Source organism: Eleutherodactylus coqui, chromosome 2, assembly GCF_035609145.1.
Source record: "Eleutherodactylus coqui strain aEleCoq1 chromosome 2, aEleCoq1.hap1, whole genome shotgun sequence".
NCBI classification, from domain to species: Eukaryota; Metazoa; Chordata; class Amphibia; order Anura; family Eleutherodactylidae; genus Eleutherodactylus; species Eleutherodactylus coqui.
This window is the reverse complement of record NC_089838.1, coordinates 179,566,408-179,585,876: the sequence shown is the minus strand read 5'-3', so window position 1 is coordinate 179,585,876 and position 19,469 is coordinate 179,566,408. Positions and strand designations below refer to the sequence as shown.

Here is a 19,469-nt window from a genome sequence, read left to right as displayed (position 1 = left end):
GACCCGCCCTCCGCTGGTAACAATGAAATGCCAGTTTATTTATTAATTTCTAGTAGGAATGCCAGAGGAATGGCACAACACAGAGTTCTAAGAAAAGATGTTTCAGAGGGGTTATTTCTTGCAGAATAAAATGATTTGGTAAAACAGACAAGCCAAGAGAACTGACAGATTGTCTTTAAATGTGTACTTAGGAAAGCCTCAGTAACCCCTTTCCCACAGCCATACAACTATATATATCCTAACTGCTTATGCCCCATGCAGTTAGAATGTATATAGATATCCACAGCATATGATGTGTATAGAGCGGCTCAGGAGCAGAGCAAAACCTGCAATATCTGATCCTGTAGTCATATCCCTTTCCATTCGTAACCCACTTATTGCCAAAGGAGCAAATATACAGTGATCATAATTAACCTACAGGTGCTCAGAGGTCTCAAACGAAAAACCTATAGGGCAGAACCCAATGAAAGCTGGTGAGTAGACTCAGTCGGGGAATGGGGGGGGGGGGGGGTAAATTTCTTTTGTGTAAAGAAAAATAGTATGACAGGGTAATATTTAGTGCTAAAGCTAAATGGTATGGCATAATGCAGTTGGTGAAAGAATTGTGTCAAGCTGTTATTCAGATCGGTAAGTACAGCTGCAGTGCTGTGACTCTCCCATTGCCTGAACATGTCCTGCAGGTTAAAATTTATTATCAACAAGATGGTAACAAATTCATAAAACACAAGTAAGGAGCACACATTGAACCATATCTGAAGGAACATGTGCATTGAGTGCACATTGGACCATGTCTATAGGTTTTTACAACATTACACATCCCTGAGCCATCATACAGTAAATATAATGCTGTTTTAAATTATGTGTAAAACATAAATAATAAATATCATTTACCATGAATAAGAGGTTAGTATAATTTTGTGGACTATATGGGACATAGGGGACAAAACTAAAATATATACTGTTTTTTACCTATTTAACAATTTCAACCATTTTCTTTTGTATACTTTTTCACCATTCTATATGGGCAGATTCTTTTTCATTCTGTGCACTTGAGTTATTCAAATGGAGTTAATGTACTGATTCATAAAAAAATCTGTTAAGGCTGGCTGTCCACGGGCGATGCGGTATCCCACGATGAAGCTCCACCGCAGGAGCCGCTGCCCGGGAGCAGGTGCCACCGGTGAATCTCCGCCGGTCAGCCCTATCAAATAGGTAGGCTGACCGCGGAGAATCAGGGCAATTCGCAGTATGCTGCGAATTGCCCGCCGCGAGCGGAGAATCGCAATGGTTCTCCGCTCGTGGACAGGTGCCGGCGCTTTCCATAGCAATGCTATGGGATGCGTCGGCCGGCGTCATTCACCGGCATTTTACCGCCGGCGAAATCACTGCCATGGACAGGGGGCCTAAGTGTGAGTCATCTCTTATAGATTCTATGGGGAGATTTGTTTGTCTTAAATGTATTATTGTGCAAAATGAATATTGTTTGGTGGCAATATATATCCTGCTTCTGTATTCTAGCGAATGTATTAGGAAGGTGATAGAATTTGTGTCTATATACCCTACTGTTTCTACATTAATTGTGAGCGATTTTAATAATTGTCTGAATTCCTGTTTGGATAGATTTAATAAAGGCCCTATAGTTGCTTTGCCTTCCCCAAACTACTTTTGTATGCTTATTAATGGAATTAGGCTTCTGTGATCTGCGGAGGTGGAGAAACCCAGAAGTTCAACAATTATATTGAATATTGCCATTTAAGTCTGTTCCGTTTCATTTCCATTTTCTAAACAGAACAAATAGTGCAGTCAGTGTGAACAAGCCCTTAATTTGAGAAGCTGTTACTTAAATGTTTAGATAAGTCAGTTACTGCCTTTACCGAGGTCAGTGTTTAAGACACTGAATTATTTCTCTAAACTTCTGTGGAAGTATCTGTATATTAAGAAATGTACATTTACTTGTCTTTTGTGTCTGGTATGTCTCAAAAGGTTTCTATGGTTTCCCAAGTAAAGTCATGCAGATGGATGATCGAGATCTGTTAGTATTTTACATTTTTCACTCTGTTCTCTTTCCACAAAAACTCTTCCAATTACTTATTATCTCTCTATTATCATTAGAGGTGATCATGGGCAATTTATAGTGTTCTTGTTCACGTGACCTCTTACAAGCTAAGGTCAGAAAGTAAGCAGTCCCTACCTTCTCAACAGTTGTAAATAGGTTAGTGATTTTGGAAATACACAAAACATTCCATTTAAATATGTGAGATTGACCCACTGTGAATAAGCTTTGTGCCAAAAACACAGTAAAGAGAATTAGAAAAATAAAAATACAGAAATACAATTTAATTTGGGCTGAGTTGTAGCTAGCCTTCACCCAGGGCAAGGATTCAGTTTACTTCCCTAGCCTTGTATTTGAATATCCTAGCCATGAGTGGAATTTGGAAACTCACACTGTAAACTTTCACCGTTCTGATTTTTGTGATTGTATATAAAACATAACTTTTAATCTTAAAGGGTTAAAAAATTGCCTGGACACACACCAACATAACAAGAGAAAAAAATACTTCTCCTAGAAACAGTCCTCTGGATCAGTGATCCTTAGATTCATATCCACGGTTTCGTCTATATAGACTACAGGCCAGTGTATCAACTAAAGGACCTTGTCTTATTATTTTTGATATTAAGCTAATTTGTAGATCCCAGATGACCAGCAGCCATATGCTGCATATATACAATTGGGGTAAATGATCATAACTATAAGAGCAGGTCAGGAGGCTCTGCATAATCTCTCTGCATTTTTTGTTTTATTCTATGTATCGTGGCTGTTGGGCAAGCTACCTATTTAGGTGATTGAGTTTGCAGCTAAGAATAGTAATGGGATAACAGCTTAGGGATAGAGAGGTAATTAGAAAAAGGACATTAGGGGAAATTTACGACAGATACTCGGTCAATCATTGGACCTGTGTCTATTTCTCTAAACCTTTCTAATACAGTCCACTGACACGATCAGTAAAAGAATGCTTACTTCATACTAACATGGTGCAGGTTCCTAGATGTTTGTACCCACATTCTTGGGTGCTTATTGGGAACTACACCTGATCATTCCTACTGGGTTTAGTAGGTGTATAGCCTGTGCGGAGTGTGTTGTTATTGCTCTAATATCTGTATGAGCGAAGATTACACTCCCCTGTGCTAATTTCGTTAATATAAAAAATAACTGGTTCCTGATGAGTTGATTTGTAACAACAGAAACGCGGCGAACCATATTACTGAAGAACCGCCTAAATTACAATAAAAATAAAAAATTAAGAATCATTTTGACTATTTGCTCTTATAGTTATGATCTTTTAACCCAATTGTATATAATCACCATATAGTTGCAGGTCATCTGGGATCTAAAAATTTGCTTAATATCAAAAATAATAAGACAATCAATACACTGGCCTGTAGTCCATATAGACGAAACAGCGGATATGAATCTAAGGATCATTGATCCAGAGGACTGTTTCTAGGAGAAGTGTTATTTTCTCTCCTGTCTCTACCATAATAGTGTGCATGAATAAGCGCAGCCTAAACCACTTTATGTAGACTAATATCGGTTTTATAAGTGTGTTGGTGAGATATGAACGATACCTACACATAGAATAAATATACACTCATGATATTAACTATATTTGGATTGGATTCAATTGTACCTGTTGTCACTCTATTAGTGGGCTGTGCCTTTTATTCGGTGACACAATCTTGTATGTTGTATGTTGGTGTGTGTCCAGGCAATGTTTTAACCTTCTAACATTAAAAGTTATGTTTTATATACCGTACAATCTCAAAAATCATAACGGTGAAAGTTTGCAAAGTGTTACACTGATTTTTTTTTTTGCCTCATTGATTAGAATTTGGAAACCCAGCAGCCCATCTAGTAGAATCTAACATAGAATAGTGGTTAATATAATATATAGAGAACGTCAGATAAAATAAAACTTGCAATGGTGAGACAGTGGCGTTCATCTGTCCTTGGAATTCATGTGAATAATTGTTTGAGAATTAAGTGTGATTCACAACTCAATATGTAAAACACTGTGCCGTTGGTCATCGATGTACATTTGGCCTCTTAATACAGCAGTGAATTATGAAACCTTTGCTGGGGGTTTAGACATGCAGTAATCTACAGTATTATATAGTATATGTTTAAGGCCGCCTGCAGATGGCCGGGTCGGATCCTGCAGCGAGAATTCTCGCCGCGGGACCTGACCCGAGCGCCTGCAGAGAGCAGTGCGTACTCACCTGCGCCCCTCAGCTCCAGATCTTATATGTGCCGGCTGCCGGGCAGCCGGGGCATGCGCAGACCGGACCGGCGGCGGGTGAGTGACTTTTCGGTGCGGGGCTCGCAGGACATACCATGGTTTGTTTGCCGCACGAGATTTTGCGTGGCCAAACCGCGTCCTTCTGCAGGTGCGCTAACTGACGTTCTCCTGTTTCCGCCCTCTGCTAACTGACCTCATCCATCTCAGTGCTTGACACCACCATAACTCCCAGACAGCACGCCCAGTGTCTTGGGGTTATATTTGACTCTGATCATTCCTTTAACCCTAATCCAATCCCTTGCCCGAACGTGTCACCTGCACCTCAAGAACATCACAAGAGTCCGCCCTTTTCTCACAGCATTGCCCTCATCCACTCTCAGCTCGATTATTGCAACTTGCTGATCAGCCTCCCTTGCGCCAGACTCTACCCCCTCCAATCCATCCTGAATTCGGCAGCCAGGCTCATCTTCCTGTCCAGCCGCTGCTCGGACACCTCTGCTCTATGCTAGTTATTGCACTGGCTGCCTGTCAAATACAGAATTGAATTCAAACTCACTACCTTCATCCACAAAGCCCTCCACAGCAAGGTGCCGCCCTATATTGCATCCCTCATCTCAATCAACCACTCAAATAAAGATTATTATTATTATTATTATGCTGCTGTATATTGTCTGTCCAAAGTTTTGTTCGCCTTTACTTTTGTTCCTATAATTTTACAACCCTCCTCTCAAATCCTTACAGGTATAGTAGTTATTCTGAAGCTGAAAGGTTATTTGTATAATATTCTTGTGCTTTCTGTTGTCTGAGTAGCACAAACTTTAAATAACTTTATGTCACTTTGATGAGGCAATCTATTGTTGAGCGAACAGAATTTCCAGTTATGGTTTGAACACTTGTGGCCATATGGATTTCTAAGATGCATCTTCCTTCATCCCAACTGAAAGTCCTGTGGTTGCTAGGCACCTTGCATTATGGCTACCAGCAGAACACATTAAAGAGCTTTTCTGGGAAAATACTATTGATGATATCCTCAGGATCCCTGGTGATCAGGTGATCATCCAGCCCACTGTTGGTGCAGCGGTGCTGGACATCAACATTGGGGTTGGAGCAGGAAGTCACTGATGCGGCTTCACTCCCATTTTAATCAATGGGAGTGAAGCCGCCTCTCAGACTTCCAGCCCCTACCTCAATGACAATGTCCTCAACAATCAACTATTGATGTCCTATCCTGAGGACAGCATATTACAGCTACAAGTCCATATCACTACTTGTCAAAATGGCACAAAAATAGTTTTATGTAAGTCTCCTGTGTATATTACAGTCACTGCCATGCAGTGCAGCCTCATGCCTGATACTTCTACCATCTTAATGCTGATATTTTACATTGCTTTCCCTTTCGTTATTCTGTGCTATCCACCCCATGATGCATCAGCACAACATCACATGAGCAGCTACAGCATGTACTATCTCTGCCTGCTATGAGAATACTGTAGTTATCATAACCTTCTATATTCAGCTAAATAAGTTACAGACAATAAGTATACAGTCATGGTGCTGAACTATCATCTTCTCCATTATAACTGTGTGATAGGAGCCTCTAATCATCAGCAATAACTATGATAGGAGTCTACATGCCTCCCTCTGAAGAACTTATGTGGTAGAATGCAGGAAATATGCTATGAAAAACTGACTTTTTGAGAGGAACATAAAACCAAGTAAATCTCGGTTAATTAGAGGAAAAGAACTGCAGCAGTTTTGGATAGAAAGGAATAACTAAATAAAATAATACTAGTGACTTATATATATACCGGGGGCTGGTTACATAATGAATGCAAAAAATTACCAGAATGGCTCTTTAAAGCAAATATAAAATAAAAATAACTAATAAGGAATGTATTTTATCAGTGTTTATTTAGCCATTGGGAACATATTAAATGGTGGTACAACCTATTATATAAGATGTTCATAGAATAAATGCACTATACATCTTAAATACTTTTCATGCCTAGATGATGATGTCAGTATTGACTGCTTTTTTTCCAGGTTCGTGTATTTACCTTTTCTGTCGGCCAGCATAATTATGATAAGGGACCCATACAGTGGATGGCCTGTGAAAACAAAGGTATAGTACATGGGAAATTACTTATTTTACTATTAATGTGTTTTTGTATGTGATAATGAAAAAGATTTGAGAGATTTTTGTGCTCATCCACTGTAACTCCCACCTGTGTGGTATGGATATTTTATCTAATATTTACCTCAGTGCTATAATAAGCCCCGAAATTCTATCTGAAATGTTTATTTTTACAATATGTGTCTTATTTCCATTGCTGTCAGTTAAGTCAGGAATGTCTAGTTTCACAAAAAGCTCTGTACAGTATTAACATTTCTTATTATATTTATACAATACAGTTGATATGGGGCCGTGTTGCTACACTGAAAATTACTGTAGGTTTTACATTTTAATTAGTAAGATATTTATATGCACACATTTGCCCATTTTTTAAGCTAGTAAGACTGAATTAAGCAGTTGACATGTGTTCAATATAATCTACACTAATTTAAGATGAAATTTCAAGGTCAAGACCTTGATATCCAGGCATTTAGATCATTGAAGCATAAATGGGAAAGAGTATTTAGCACTGAGGCTGAGGTCTATTGGCACACGTCTGGTTTTACTCATCTAGGAAAGGAAACTTAAGACAATTATCTCAGTGTCCATAGTAAATTATCATTTTCAACCTGTTCCATTCTGCGTTCAGAAGCTGAAAGCCTGACCTATGCTTTTTTTTCTTCAAGAAAATATACTACAACAGTGACTCAAATTCATGTTGTCCATATATCTCTTTTATTAGCTTGTTGGCTTCTAACTTTTATTCATCTTCTCCTGAAATGGATGGTAGCTTTCAGGATATCAGAGACAGATGTAATTTGGACTAAGAGGCACAAAATAACAGACTTCTATGTGTGATACGTTTTAATAGTAGACATAAAACAAAGGTGAGGACAGGCAAACTAATGCAGATTACATGGATTTGTTCATCATACATAGTATAAGATAAAAAGTCATAGATTTACAATTTTTTTTGTTTACTCATACCCATTGGTTATACTCTGTGGTGCCAACATATTCCACACCACTGAAAAGCGATTGTCACCATTGACACTAGTCCCTGTACCCAATAGAGCTCGCATCTAATCGCTGCAATTGCACCCACACACTTACTGAAAGCTAGTTAACCTTTTAGCATGTTTTTAGAGTGTGGGAGGAAACCCATAAAAACACCAGAAGAATATACAAACTCCTTGTAGATGTTGACTTTGGTCTAATCCAAATGAAGCTTGTTAAAGACTGAACATCTATGCTTCCAGAGACCAAACAACAAAGTGGTTACATTATATTTTATATATGTAATTAAAAAAACAAAAACAAAAAAAACCAGAAATAATTATTTTGAGTCTCAAAATAATAGAAGAGTTTGGGATATCAAGCTTATATTATAGCATTCATTGATATACTTAAAAGGGTAACTGTTGTAAGATGACATAAACCCATTCAAGAATATCTCAATTCATTATATGTATATATATATTTTTACTAACTGCTTTAATAATTCACTATTCTGCTCATATTTAATATTCTGTTGTAAGATACTAAACATATTCTTTGTCCTTTACACATCAAGATGTAGAGTAATTCTTCCGATGTTGATTTGCACAAGGCCTGATGTAGAGGCCTGAGTAGTAATGTAAACCTGGTACTTGTAGTCAGCTTTGTCTTATTGCTATTATACTAAGTACATTAATCATTCTGTGTTGAAGCACATGTTGTGGTTTATATTCTATGTGCACATTGTGATTTTTAATAAAAATTCTAGTTAGCTATTAAAATGTATCGCATATGGTATAACGAGTGATTGTATCTCTTATTCCAAAGAATATTTATTTCTGTCCATTGCCTTACTTGGTACTAAGCTTCTGTCTGGACGAATGTGATATTTTAAGAGGACATAAATAAAAAGATAATGAATACATAGTAAATTATACCCCCTATGTGAGTCTTCAGGGGTCATTTGCCTCAGTATATGTGTTACAGTTACCTTATGACCATTTTTTTTACTGATGATTTAGATGTTGCTTTATTGTACTGGACATCCACATTACCCACATTCATTTCCTAGTCAGCTTGAATAAGGCTTTTTTCAAAACTGAAACAAAGATGGGGGAATTGCTACTTTATTTGCAACTATAGAACTATACTCCTTTTCCTACATTACTAGTGATTAGAAATGAGCGAGCGTTAAGGCAAGATACTTGAGCGAGTATTGCCATTTTCGAGTACATGCCTGCTCGTGCCAAAAGATTTGGTGGCCGGCGGGGGAGATCAGGAAGGAACGGGGGGAGATCTCTCTCTCTCTCCTCCCCCCCCCCTGCTCCCCCATGCTCACTCTCACAACTCACCCCTGCCGGCCTCCGAATCTTTTCTCACAAGCGGGCATGTACTTGAAAAGTACGCTCGCTCATCTATACTGGTGATCTTCTGCTTATACACAGTAGGCTAACTGAACAGGAATTTTAAGATATGGGAAATGAAAAGAGCAGCAGTCAGATTTCAGACTACTACAGAATTCCAACAGACAAAGCTGCAATCGCTGATCGTTGTTTTACTTTAATAGAGTTGACCAAAAAAATGGCAATATGCTTACTATTGTGTTAACATAGAGGGTGCAGGTAATGCACCATATCCTTCAGCATGCAGACAAACTGCTATCAGGAGGGGCACGGGTGCAAGTCACTGATAAACAGCCACACACACATCCCTCTACATGGAGGGCAAGCTGCCCAGCACCATACTTGCACATAAGTAAAAAAATATAGACAGGGTGTCAGACCACAGAGTATGTATATGCACCATGCAGTCTCACAACCTATTAGTGACACCATATTTCAAACCAGCGGGTTAGCCTGCATCCCATAGGTGAACCGCACTGGCACTGACACCCCAAGCTTCCTCAGCGTTCAAAGCTGCACTGCGTGTAAAAAATACGTATCAACAATTCTCGATAAATACAAGGTGTTGGTTAATATTTTGGCCAAAATACACAAGCTCACAAGTCCCGTCAAGGCTCCGCGTTCACTTGTGATTCCCTACACTAACATAAGTGAGAGATAGAAAAAAAATGAAAAAGGACATAAGCAAACAAAAAGCACAAAAAATGGCCACATACTTACTATTGTGTTAACATAGGAGTTGCAGATAATGCACCGTATCACTCAGCATGCAGACAGCCAAACTGCTATAAGGAGGAGCACAGGTGCAAGTTACTGATAACGGCTGCTAATAGAGTTGAGCATACGAAAGCCAAGGATTATAGCGATAAAATTAAAATGAAACTGCTGCTACTTACAAAGGCTCTTTTTATATTAGCAGATATAGCACTGACAATGATTGTTCTTATAATTGCTTATTTTTATGATTTTTATTTTTTTTATGATTGTTCATCCCCATAAAATATCCCCATTACTGGTAGCCCATCCCTTCTTTACATGAGGAGATATGACATTGACAACAATGATGTTTTGTGCCACATGAAAGATATTTTTTAAAATTTTTTATTTATACACTCACCTGACAAACCGGTGATTACTCGATCATCGGGTAATTGGCAGGACATTCAAATGGGCCTATTATCAAGCTATTGAACATTTGAGTGAAGCCTATGTCTAATAATCGGCCTGTGTAGAGGGCATAGATCAATGTATGCAGTCTTCGCTTTGCTTAGTTCTATATATTTATTTTATTTGAATTAGAGTAGTATACTCATACTCTATGTTTTGGTTGTGGTATGATCATATTGCATATTAATTCCAGACAGTATGTAATATGAACACTATATAATAACCCAGTGGATTAGGATTTAAGTGATGAAGCTTATAGCTGGTAAGATAAGATAAACTAGATTCAAATTCTGTAGATAAGCACAATGTTATATTTTAAACAATAAACCATAAATTTTAAGCAATTATTGGATATTTGTTGTTGAAATATAATATGTATCCTTAATGAAATAAGTTAGAAATATTTTGACCATTTTATTATTCACTATGACAGAAGGGTTCTTGTTTTTTAATTTACTGTTTCACTGGAAAGGACCCACTTGATGTAGCATAAAGCTAGTGGAAATGTAATATCTTACTTATTCACAAATCTTGGTGACTGGAATGTGCATAAGAAAATCATTTCTAAAACTTTAATACCATAATTAACTATAAGACCATTTAATTTATTGAAGTAACTATTTTTTATGCTATAGTGGTCTATAGATTTTATTAGTTAACTCCTCAATTAAACAGATAAGGAGGAGACAGGAAAGGGTTTCCTTTTGACATTTTCATAACTATAGTTTTTTTATTTTCCCATTTACATACATATTTGAGAGCTTGTGTTCTGCAGGACAAGTTGTATTATTTAATAGCACTAACACAATAATTTGGAGAGCATATTTCTTAAAGTTTAACTTTTGTAAATTTGTTTTGGGGTAAAGCAAAAAAAAATATATATATTTATTGTGTAGTCTATGCAGCAAGTTATCTGTATTCATTGACTCATAATTAGAGATGAGCGAACACGTTCGGCTCCGCCCCTTTTTCGCCCGAACACCGAACTTTGCGAACACTTCAGTGTTCGGGCGAAAAAGTTCGGGGGCCGCCGTGGCAGCGCGGGGGGGTGCGGCGGGCAGTGGGGGGGAGAGGGAGAGAGAGAGGGCTCCCCCCTGTTCCCCGCTACTGCCGCCCGCGCCGCCGCGCATCTCCCCGCCCCCCGGCGGCACCCGGACACTTACGCGCGAACACTGCAGTGTTCGGCAAAGCCGGTGTCCGGGTGCGGATGTGTCCGTAACGGACACGTTCGCTCATCCCTACTCATAATGTTTACTCAGTACTAAATGTTTATAGCTTTTTATGTTTAACTCTTATTCAAAAAGTACCATTTTTATGAAAAATATTTAATTCTTGTTTTTATAGACTTTTTTTAATAACCTTCTTAAACTTTAAATTTATATTCCGATGCTTTAATACTGGTTAGTGTAAAAGTGAGAGGCATGTACATATTGCAAATGCAGGGACCTTTGTTAGCCACTGGCTGTCATATTTAACCAACACCTCACGCAGTAGTTCAGCGATGGGATGAAAGGGCTCGATATGGAGATGACAACAGGCACCCCTCCTTTGTTTTGATCACTTAAATGCTGCAGTCAAATTTGATCACAGCATCTAAGGAGTTAAACTTCTGGAGTTGAAGTTATGTTCAGTCTCAGCCATTTGGGCAAGAGGCCGACTGTCAGGCAATACTTTTCTTCTGCAGATGATGGTAAAGCATAGTTTTTGCATCCACATCATCCTCAGTAAGCTGTGCATTTATGTCCTTAAAAATAGATCTTCAGTGCCATAAATGTACTGTATGGTGCATGGTGCCAAAGGGTTAAAATTCCTTCCAATGAAACTGAGCTGTGCTGGCTGCATTATAAAAGCTGTTATTTTATTGGCCTAGTAAAGTAACTAAAAGATCAATTTTTTAAGGATTTGTTAATCACAACCACATAAACAAAATTGTTAATTGGAACTCAGAGCCCAGTGGAAAACTGTAAAGCTTCTAATAAATACCCCACCTAACATGTAGCATGTATAGTAATGGTGGTAGAGAGAACTTTGGGCCTCCTCAGGCATCATAGCACTAGTGCAACCCTCTGGGTTTAGTTATGTAGGTAAGTCTAAGGAGTTTTCTTTTCTTTAGAGTAGACATTTTTGTGAAAAATAAATTACACACTGAAAGACGCTCGTAGGCAGCCTTCTGACATGGGGGAATCACTGTGGGCATTCAGCAACCGAATACTGCAGCAAGTTCACAAATATGCACCTTAATGATGTGGATTTGGCAGCATTTTTACTTGGGGACGAGCTGTAGAAATTAGCCATTGTATTTCAAAGGTTGAATTCTGCAGTGTGATTACACATCATAGACATGCTGTAGATTTGTTGTGTAAAATATCCACACCATGTGAAGATTTTTTTAAATCAGCTCCACATGGCTTGAACTGTAAACTTGCAGAATTTCTGCAGCGATTCCGCTAGCAAAAATTCTGCAGCGTTTCTACCATTTGAGAAGGTGGCCTTACAAGAGGTCATCTGTTATTTTGTTGTTAATTAGTTAAATAAATGATACTGTAGATAGATAGATAGATAGATAGATAGATAGATAGATATGAGATAGATAGATGGATAGATAGATAGATATGAGATAGATAGATAGATATGAGATAGATAGATAGATAGATCGATATGAGATAGATAGATGGATAGATAGATAGATGTGAGATAGATAGATGGATAGATAGATGTGAGATAGATAGATAATGTGCATGAAAAACATAATATACACAGTTCTATTTCATTGTTTCACTTGCATATTTCAGGTTATTACTATGAAATTCCATCCATTGGAGCAATTCGAATTAACACCCAGGTTAGTAATTTACTTTTGGTATCTTAATGTATTGTTGTAACACAGAAAACACCAACTGCCTTTGTATTCCAGCATCAAAGCTTTGTATGTTATACACTTTTGCAAAATAAACATGTTTTCAAAATAAAAATATGGTGCCCTTCTAAAGTGATAGTGATCCCTCTGTGAGCACACAAAGTAATATTGGTTTCTTAGTGCCCCTATAAAAGTATAGTTGTCACTGTGTGCCCCGTCCTCCAAATTATAGTGGCACACTGTGCCCCCTTAAAGTAATAGTTGCTTCTCAGTACCTCCACAAAGTTTAACCGTCCCTTTGTGCCCCACCAGTAATAATGGTTTCTCTGCAAAGTTACAGCGATCTCTCACTGCCCCTTTAAATTTATAGTGATCTTTCTCTAGTCCCGCAAAGTTATACTGGTTAGAGGTCTTATCAGTATCTCTAGATAGCATAATGGTATCTGTGTCCTCCTCCCTCCAAGTAATAGTATAAGTTGGAAGATATCCCAGCAGTACATTAATTATACCACTCCTGTGGATGGATCAATTACATAAGAATGCAGCAGCCATCCAGAGCCAGACCACCTGCGTAGTGTATCATCAATCCAGAAATAATATGGCAGCATCCATAGGTGCATTAAAACATAATACCTTTTATTCTCCCATAGTAAAATCGAGCGACATTTCGGTCAGCAATTAGACCTTTGTCAAGCATATCAACACTCTAAGTAAATAGTAGTCTTTTTGTGCCGCCACAAAGAAATAGTATTCTCTCAGTGCCCTTACAGGTCAATAATGGTTTATTGGTGGCCCCAAATAGTAATAGCAATTTCTCTGTGTGTGTTCCACTCACAGGTAATAGTGGTCTTTCTGTGTCCTCTCTAGTATTAATGGTCCCTCTGTTCCCATCACTCAATAATAGTGATCCCTTTTAACCCCCTGAAGTAGCACTCTGCCCCCCCCCAAGTGGCAGTTTTGTGACCCATTTGTGACCCCTTCGAATAATTATACTAGTGTCCCCTCTGTGCTCTGAATTTGACTTCCTCTACCTTTGCAACAATAATCTGATCTTCACACATTGCGGCACTGACACAAAGCAGTGTGTGCATCCAGCATCTCCTTACCTTTTTCCTCAGGATCTCTTCACCAGCAGTAGAGGAATAAAAGAGGAGGAGATATGAGAAGAGGATAAACAATACACAGACTGCTGTATGCCGGCACTCCAATGTCTCATGGCCCTTTTAGAACGATTCTCTCTCAAAATTCATTCAAAGACGTTTTTGAGCGATAACCGTTGTGTCTAAATGCACGGACATCGTGCAGTTTTCGTGCACGAGTCGTTCATCGTTCAATTCTAGTTTTCTTGAATTGAGTGATGAACTCTTATCAGCAGTGCAGGCTGTTATTACACTCGGCAACGCTGATAAGATTCTTTCAGCTCGTGTCCTGCTAGTACTTCAGAGCGGGACGCGAGCTGTAATATTGGGGAGCAATACAGCTGTTTGCTTATGCAGAACAGCTATATTGTTCGCCGAGTAATATCAGTGGTGTCCCACTCCACCTGCGTAGCTCTTAAGTAGCTACTTAGCTACTATAGACTATGCAAAGATGATCGCTCAAAACTGTCACTCACACTATCGTTTTAGTGACTTTTGACCGATCATCTGTCAGTGTAAATGGGGTCTAAGGAAGAGATTAATGTTGTGAAGGTACAGACAGTGTGGTGGACCAGCCCCCCTCATACAGGTCATGTATGTTGGGACCCAGGTCAGGCGGGCCTGGCCTCCTCTAAAAGTGTGGGCCCTATAGCTGCCACTTCAGCTGCTTCAACAGTACTTCTATCCTTGATTATAGAACTCACTTCAAAGTTCTATTATGTTTCTTGTTTAGAAAGGACTAAGAGTGCAGAAACTATCAGTAAGATCAATTGCACACAAGCATTATATGGGCACATTTCTACATCATAGGGATTTAAGATAGTGTTAGTTTTGGTCATTAGACCTGTGGTTGGGTTGGGGCATCAGGAGTAATAACACCCATATTACATGTGTGTAAAATTAGTCTAAGAAAAAGTTTTAATTGTATGTACAGAAGGTTCTTAAAAATATATTGCCACTAAGTGAACACTGTATTACACCAATCTAAATATGTTGATTATAGTAAATAACATCAAGTACATGTTCCAATATGCTAACATTCAGACATACAATAAGGAGTCTAGGATTTTTTAATGTTTCTTAATTGCAGGATGGAGTTAGTGTTTGTAACATGCAATGATAGGTGCACATATGTGTCCAATATAATGGCCTATTAGAGTGTAAATAATCTTTTCTGAGATTTTAAACACAGCTGCCCAGCCTGACCTAAAGTTCTGCTGGGTACATTAATTGTGAGCAGCTGCAGTAACATAAACACTTTGACACTAGGAAGACTTCAAAAGTTTATTCAACATTTTAACAGACCTACTCATGATGTTTTCTGATAAAACACTTACTGTTTTTTTAATGTTAAACATAAATTAATTACTAGTTGCTATGAATAGAGATGTTGCAATGAATGAGGCCTGGGGAGAGGATAACAGTGTCTAACCTAATACAGAAACTCATCCAGTATAAACCAATGGCGTAGCAATAGGGTGTAGAAGTTACAATTGCTACTAGGCCCATAAGCCTAGAGGCACCCACAGGCCACTCGTCAATGTAAGCATTATAACTGGGTGGTACACAGAAGCAAAATGTGATTTTGCTAATTTCGCAATAATGTAATCATGTTATATAAAGTAAATTTACTTAATATACCGATAGTCCCCTACTTGCAAATGTTCGACTTACGAACTTTACAACATATGAACAAAATTGTCCTGCAGTATGATGTAATACCATAGCATTACATCATACTGTACAGCAATCAGACTGGCATTCTATCTAGCCATGCCACAGGCACTGTTTGATAGGCACTCTGCATAGGCAGCCCTGGGGCCTTTCAGAAGGCCCCCGGCTGCCTTGGCAACCGCACAGCAACTTGCAGTCTTACCGTGGGGGGCAGTGCGGGACCCCTGAACGTCGGGTGCTGGCTGTATTTTACAACCGACACCAGCCCGCAACAGCTCCAATAAGCCACACCGCTCCAATGTGCGACACGGCTTATCTGAGCAATTGCGGGGCGAGGGGGAGTGTCAGCTGTAAGAAACAGCAGGCACCCGCATTGTATGGAGTGAGATCAACTCACGATCTCCCTTCATGCAAACATTTCTTCGAAGATACAAATAAATGCATTTACGAACAGCTTCCTGAAACGGAACCTGTTCGTAAGTAGGGGACTATCTGTACTTCATTTTTATATAACATATAGATTAGAGATGAGCGAACGTGTCCGTTACGGACACATCCGCACCCGGACACCGGCTTTAGCGAACACTGCAGTGTTCGCGCGTAAGTGTCCGGGTGCCGCCGGGGGGCGGGGAGATGCGCGGCGGCGCGGGCGGCAGTAGCGGGGAACAGGGGGGAGCCCTCTCTCTCTCCCTCTCCCCCCCACTCCCCGCCGCACCCCCCCCGCGCTGCCACGGCGGCCCCCGAACTTTTTCGCCCGAACACCGAGGTGTTCGCAAAGTTCGGTGTTCGGGCGAAAAAGGGGCGGGGCCGAACGTGTTCGCTCATCTCTAATATAGATCCTTTATTTATATATGATGTCATTGTCATGCAATGTCATTGTTTCTTGATAATGAGTCCATGGCTAAGTAAATTTCAGGTATTCATTTACATACCCATTAGGTGTCAGAAGTATACATTATATTTAAAGAGGACCTGATACTAGATAATATTAGTAAGGATGGTTACATGGCTCTGCAGCTGTGACCCCATTGACTTTATCCACCTTTTTTTCCATACTCTACTCCTTTTCCCAGGCAGACTTTTCTTAGGTGCAGCGCCACGCACTGTCAATGTGTCAAATGGACAGTCAGTACCCATTGACAGTAGCTGGTTGGGGTTACCCAACCTGGCATATTGACAATGCCAGGAACTGGACCTAAGAACAGCCTGTCCTGGTGAGTATGAAAAAGAAAACGGTGATGGAATCAGTGGGGCTTCAGCTGCACAGCCATGCAGTCAGCCTCACTGATTTCATCTTGTGACAGGACCTCTTAAAAGTATACACTTCTGCTGATCAGATAGTTTTTTTTCTAAAATTCTCATAATTATGGTGAAATGCCAGAAAAAACTGGCTTGGACAGGGCTGCATAATAAACTACCTGCCCCACTGCCACCAGAAGCAAAGAAAGAAGCACAAAAAAGACAAAGCATAAAAGGACAGATTTCCATCTACTGTCTACTGGAGTATATATAAGAGATTGTGTAAGACTAGGGGCTGAATATATGACTCAGATGTATGAAATGTATAGAATGACACGTTTCAATTCAGTTGGGATTCAGTTCCCTCACAATATTGGCTAATTGTCATCCAAAAGAGTAAAGATAAGCTGTTGGATATTAAGTGGTCAAATGCTATTCTGGCACAAGGGATTATGTTTTATACAATCAGAACCATTTTATATTGAGATAAAAATGCACTAAATGAAAGTAAAAACAAAGGTTCACTTTTTAAACTTCATTTTGCAGTTTTTTAGATATAATGTACATGAAAATTAAAACAACTTGGCAAATATATTCATTTGACTTGTACTAATGTGACTTGCACGAGTCAGTATCATTGCCCTTTCCCAACCACAGATGAATTCATCAGTTAAGCTGAAATTTTCTAGCACCCCCTGCTGGCTTAGTGTCTTCATATAACTTTGCTGATGCATATTTTAGAAAGGGACATCTTTATTACAGTCATCGCATATCATAAATCTGTACGTGAAACCCTTTCAAGAGATATAGCAATGGGATCTAAGCAGTATGTAACCTTTTACTGCATGATAATGAAAATTGAAATATTCCATGTCATGTTCAACTACTAATGTTTATGTCTAATGTTACAGCGGAATGGCTATTTTCTAATCTACAGCAGAGCTATGTCATTGAAATCATTTCTCTTTTTGACAGGAATATTTAGATGTCCTTGGAAGACCAATGGTTTTGGCTAAAGAAAGGGCAAAAAAAGTACAGTGGACAAATGTTTATTTGGATGCTTTGGTAAGAATATCATGGAGTCAGGAAATGTACAGAAATAGGTTTGACATATAGTACACAATGTGGATTAACACTAGCACAATAGGAAATCTATGGAGACTTACAGGGCACTTATTATAGGTTAGTAAGACCTGGGACAATATAATTTACTTATGGTATAATGCTTGGAAACTATAGGAGTATGGTCGTTTGCCACAATTCTCACATGATTTACAATGTTGCTATCAATCAGCACAAAAAATACTATGTTACTCAGCAATCACTGTGTCCATAGAGTCAGTCATGCAACCAGTATCTTCGAAAGCCTTACAAGTTTGCATGATCTAGGGGCTCAGTTACAGCAAATGTGGACCGATATGTACATATATATCTAGTACCCTGTTGGGCTGCCTCTAGATTTGATGTAAGATGTGATACGGCCGGACATGGGGCATACAAGTGGCAGACATGGAGGTGTATCAGTTCCATATGGTACCCTGCAGCATATCGGTTTACATTTGCGTAACCGTGCCTCTAGATCATGTAAACTTGTGGATATATGTATATGTAAATATATATATATATATATATATATATACTTAAATGTCTATGCTATCTCTTTTTGTGCCATTTCCTGCAATCTAGAATATACAAATCATGGCCCAAAGCATAATAGATATTTTACATTATTGTATTCTGGTCTGGGACCGTTGTAGGAATCCAGTACTATTCTCAATTAATTCTAGTACATTGAAAGGACTATTTCACCAAAATGTTTCTTACTAATTAAAACAAGATAGAGAAACACATTCCATTTTTTATTCTCCCTTCTCCCTTTTGACTACATCCGGTGTTTTTTCACCTCGCGCGACCCGGATGTGACGCTTATTGACGTCTGCTTCCGGCCATTTTCCGCCCTGGAACGGCGGTCACGTGTTGCCCCCATCATTCCTAGCGTGGAGCCCGCAGGACATATGAACTCTCCTTCACTTCCGGGTCCTGAGCTGACCCCTCCGATGCTAGGCACTTTTAATTCTCTACATATGTGTCATGAATTAACCATTACTAGCAATTTTGGCACTTCTGAATTGCACCTGATGTGCTGGGAATCACCTCCTCCTCTTGCCCCATCCTGTGGAGTCACATGTGAGCTTGTCTCCTCTATGATTGGTTTGTGTGGCATTTATATACTAGCTATATCTCTCAGTGTAAATGCTTGACAAAGTCCTTTGCATAGGACGAAACGTTGTTGTGCTCTGTCTATGGAGTTGTTTTACCAATAAAGATGACTTGGATTTTTATCCGCTGAGGACTTCAGAATTTTTCTATGATAAGCTCCATCGGATGCTGCTCTACTTGACACTTCCCTGAGCAATAATCATTGTGTTTAAATGGGCCTTAATCCTGCCTGTGATGTTAGTGACATGACTGCTGCAAGGCTTCCTCTACAGATAAGGAAGTATTAGACTAGTATTATGGTTTGTGTTTATTGTGAGGATATTTTTAAAAATACAAATTTTGACTGAAAATTAAAAATAATCA

At 39.1% G+C, this 19,469-nt stretch overlaps 1 protein-coding gene across 1 annotated transcript in view; it reads left to right on the top strand.

Moving 5' to 3' along the window:
- The window catches only part of CACNA2D1 (calcium voltage-gated channel auxiliary subunit alpha2delta 1), a 640,389-nt gene that overhangs the window by 501,554 nt on the left and 119,366 nt on the right, over positions 1 to 19,469 (top strand). Inside the window, exons 13-15 of the mRNA XM_066592011.1 lie at positions 6,342 to 6,420; positions 12,770 to 12,819; positions 17,862 to 17,951. Coding sequence (XP_066448108.1) covers positions 6,342 to 6,420; positions 12,770 to 12,819; positions 17,862 to 17,951 — 219 coding nt within the window. The remainder of the gene's footprint in view (positions 1 to 6,341; positions 6,421 to 12,769; positions 12,820 to 17,861; positions 17,952 to 19,469) is intronic.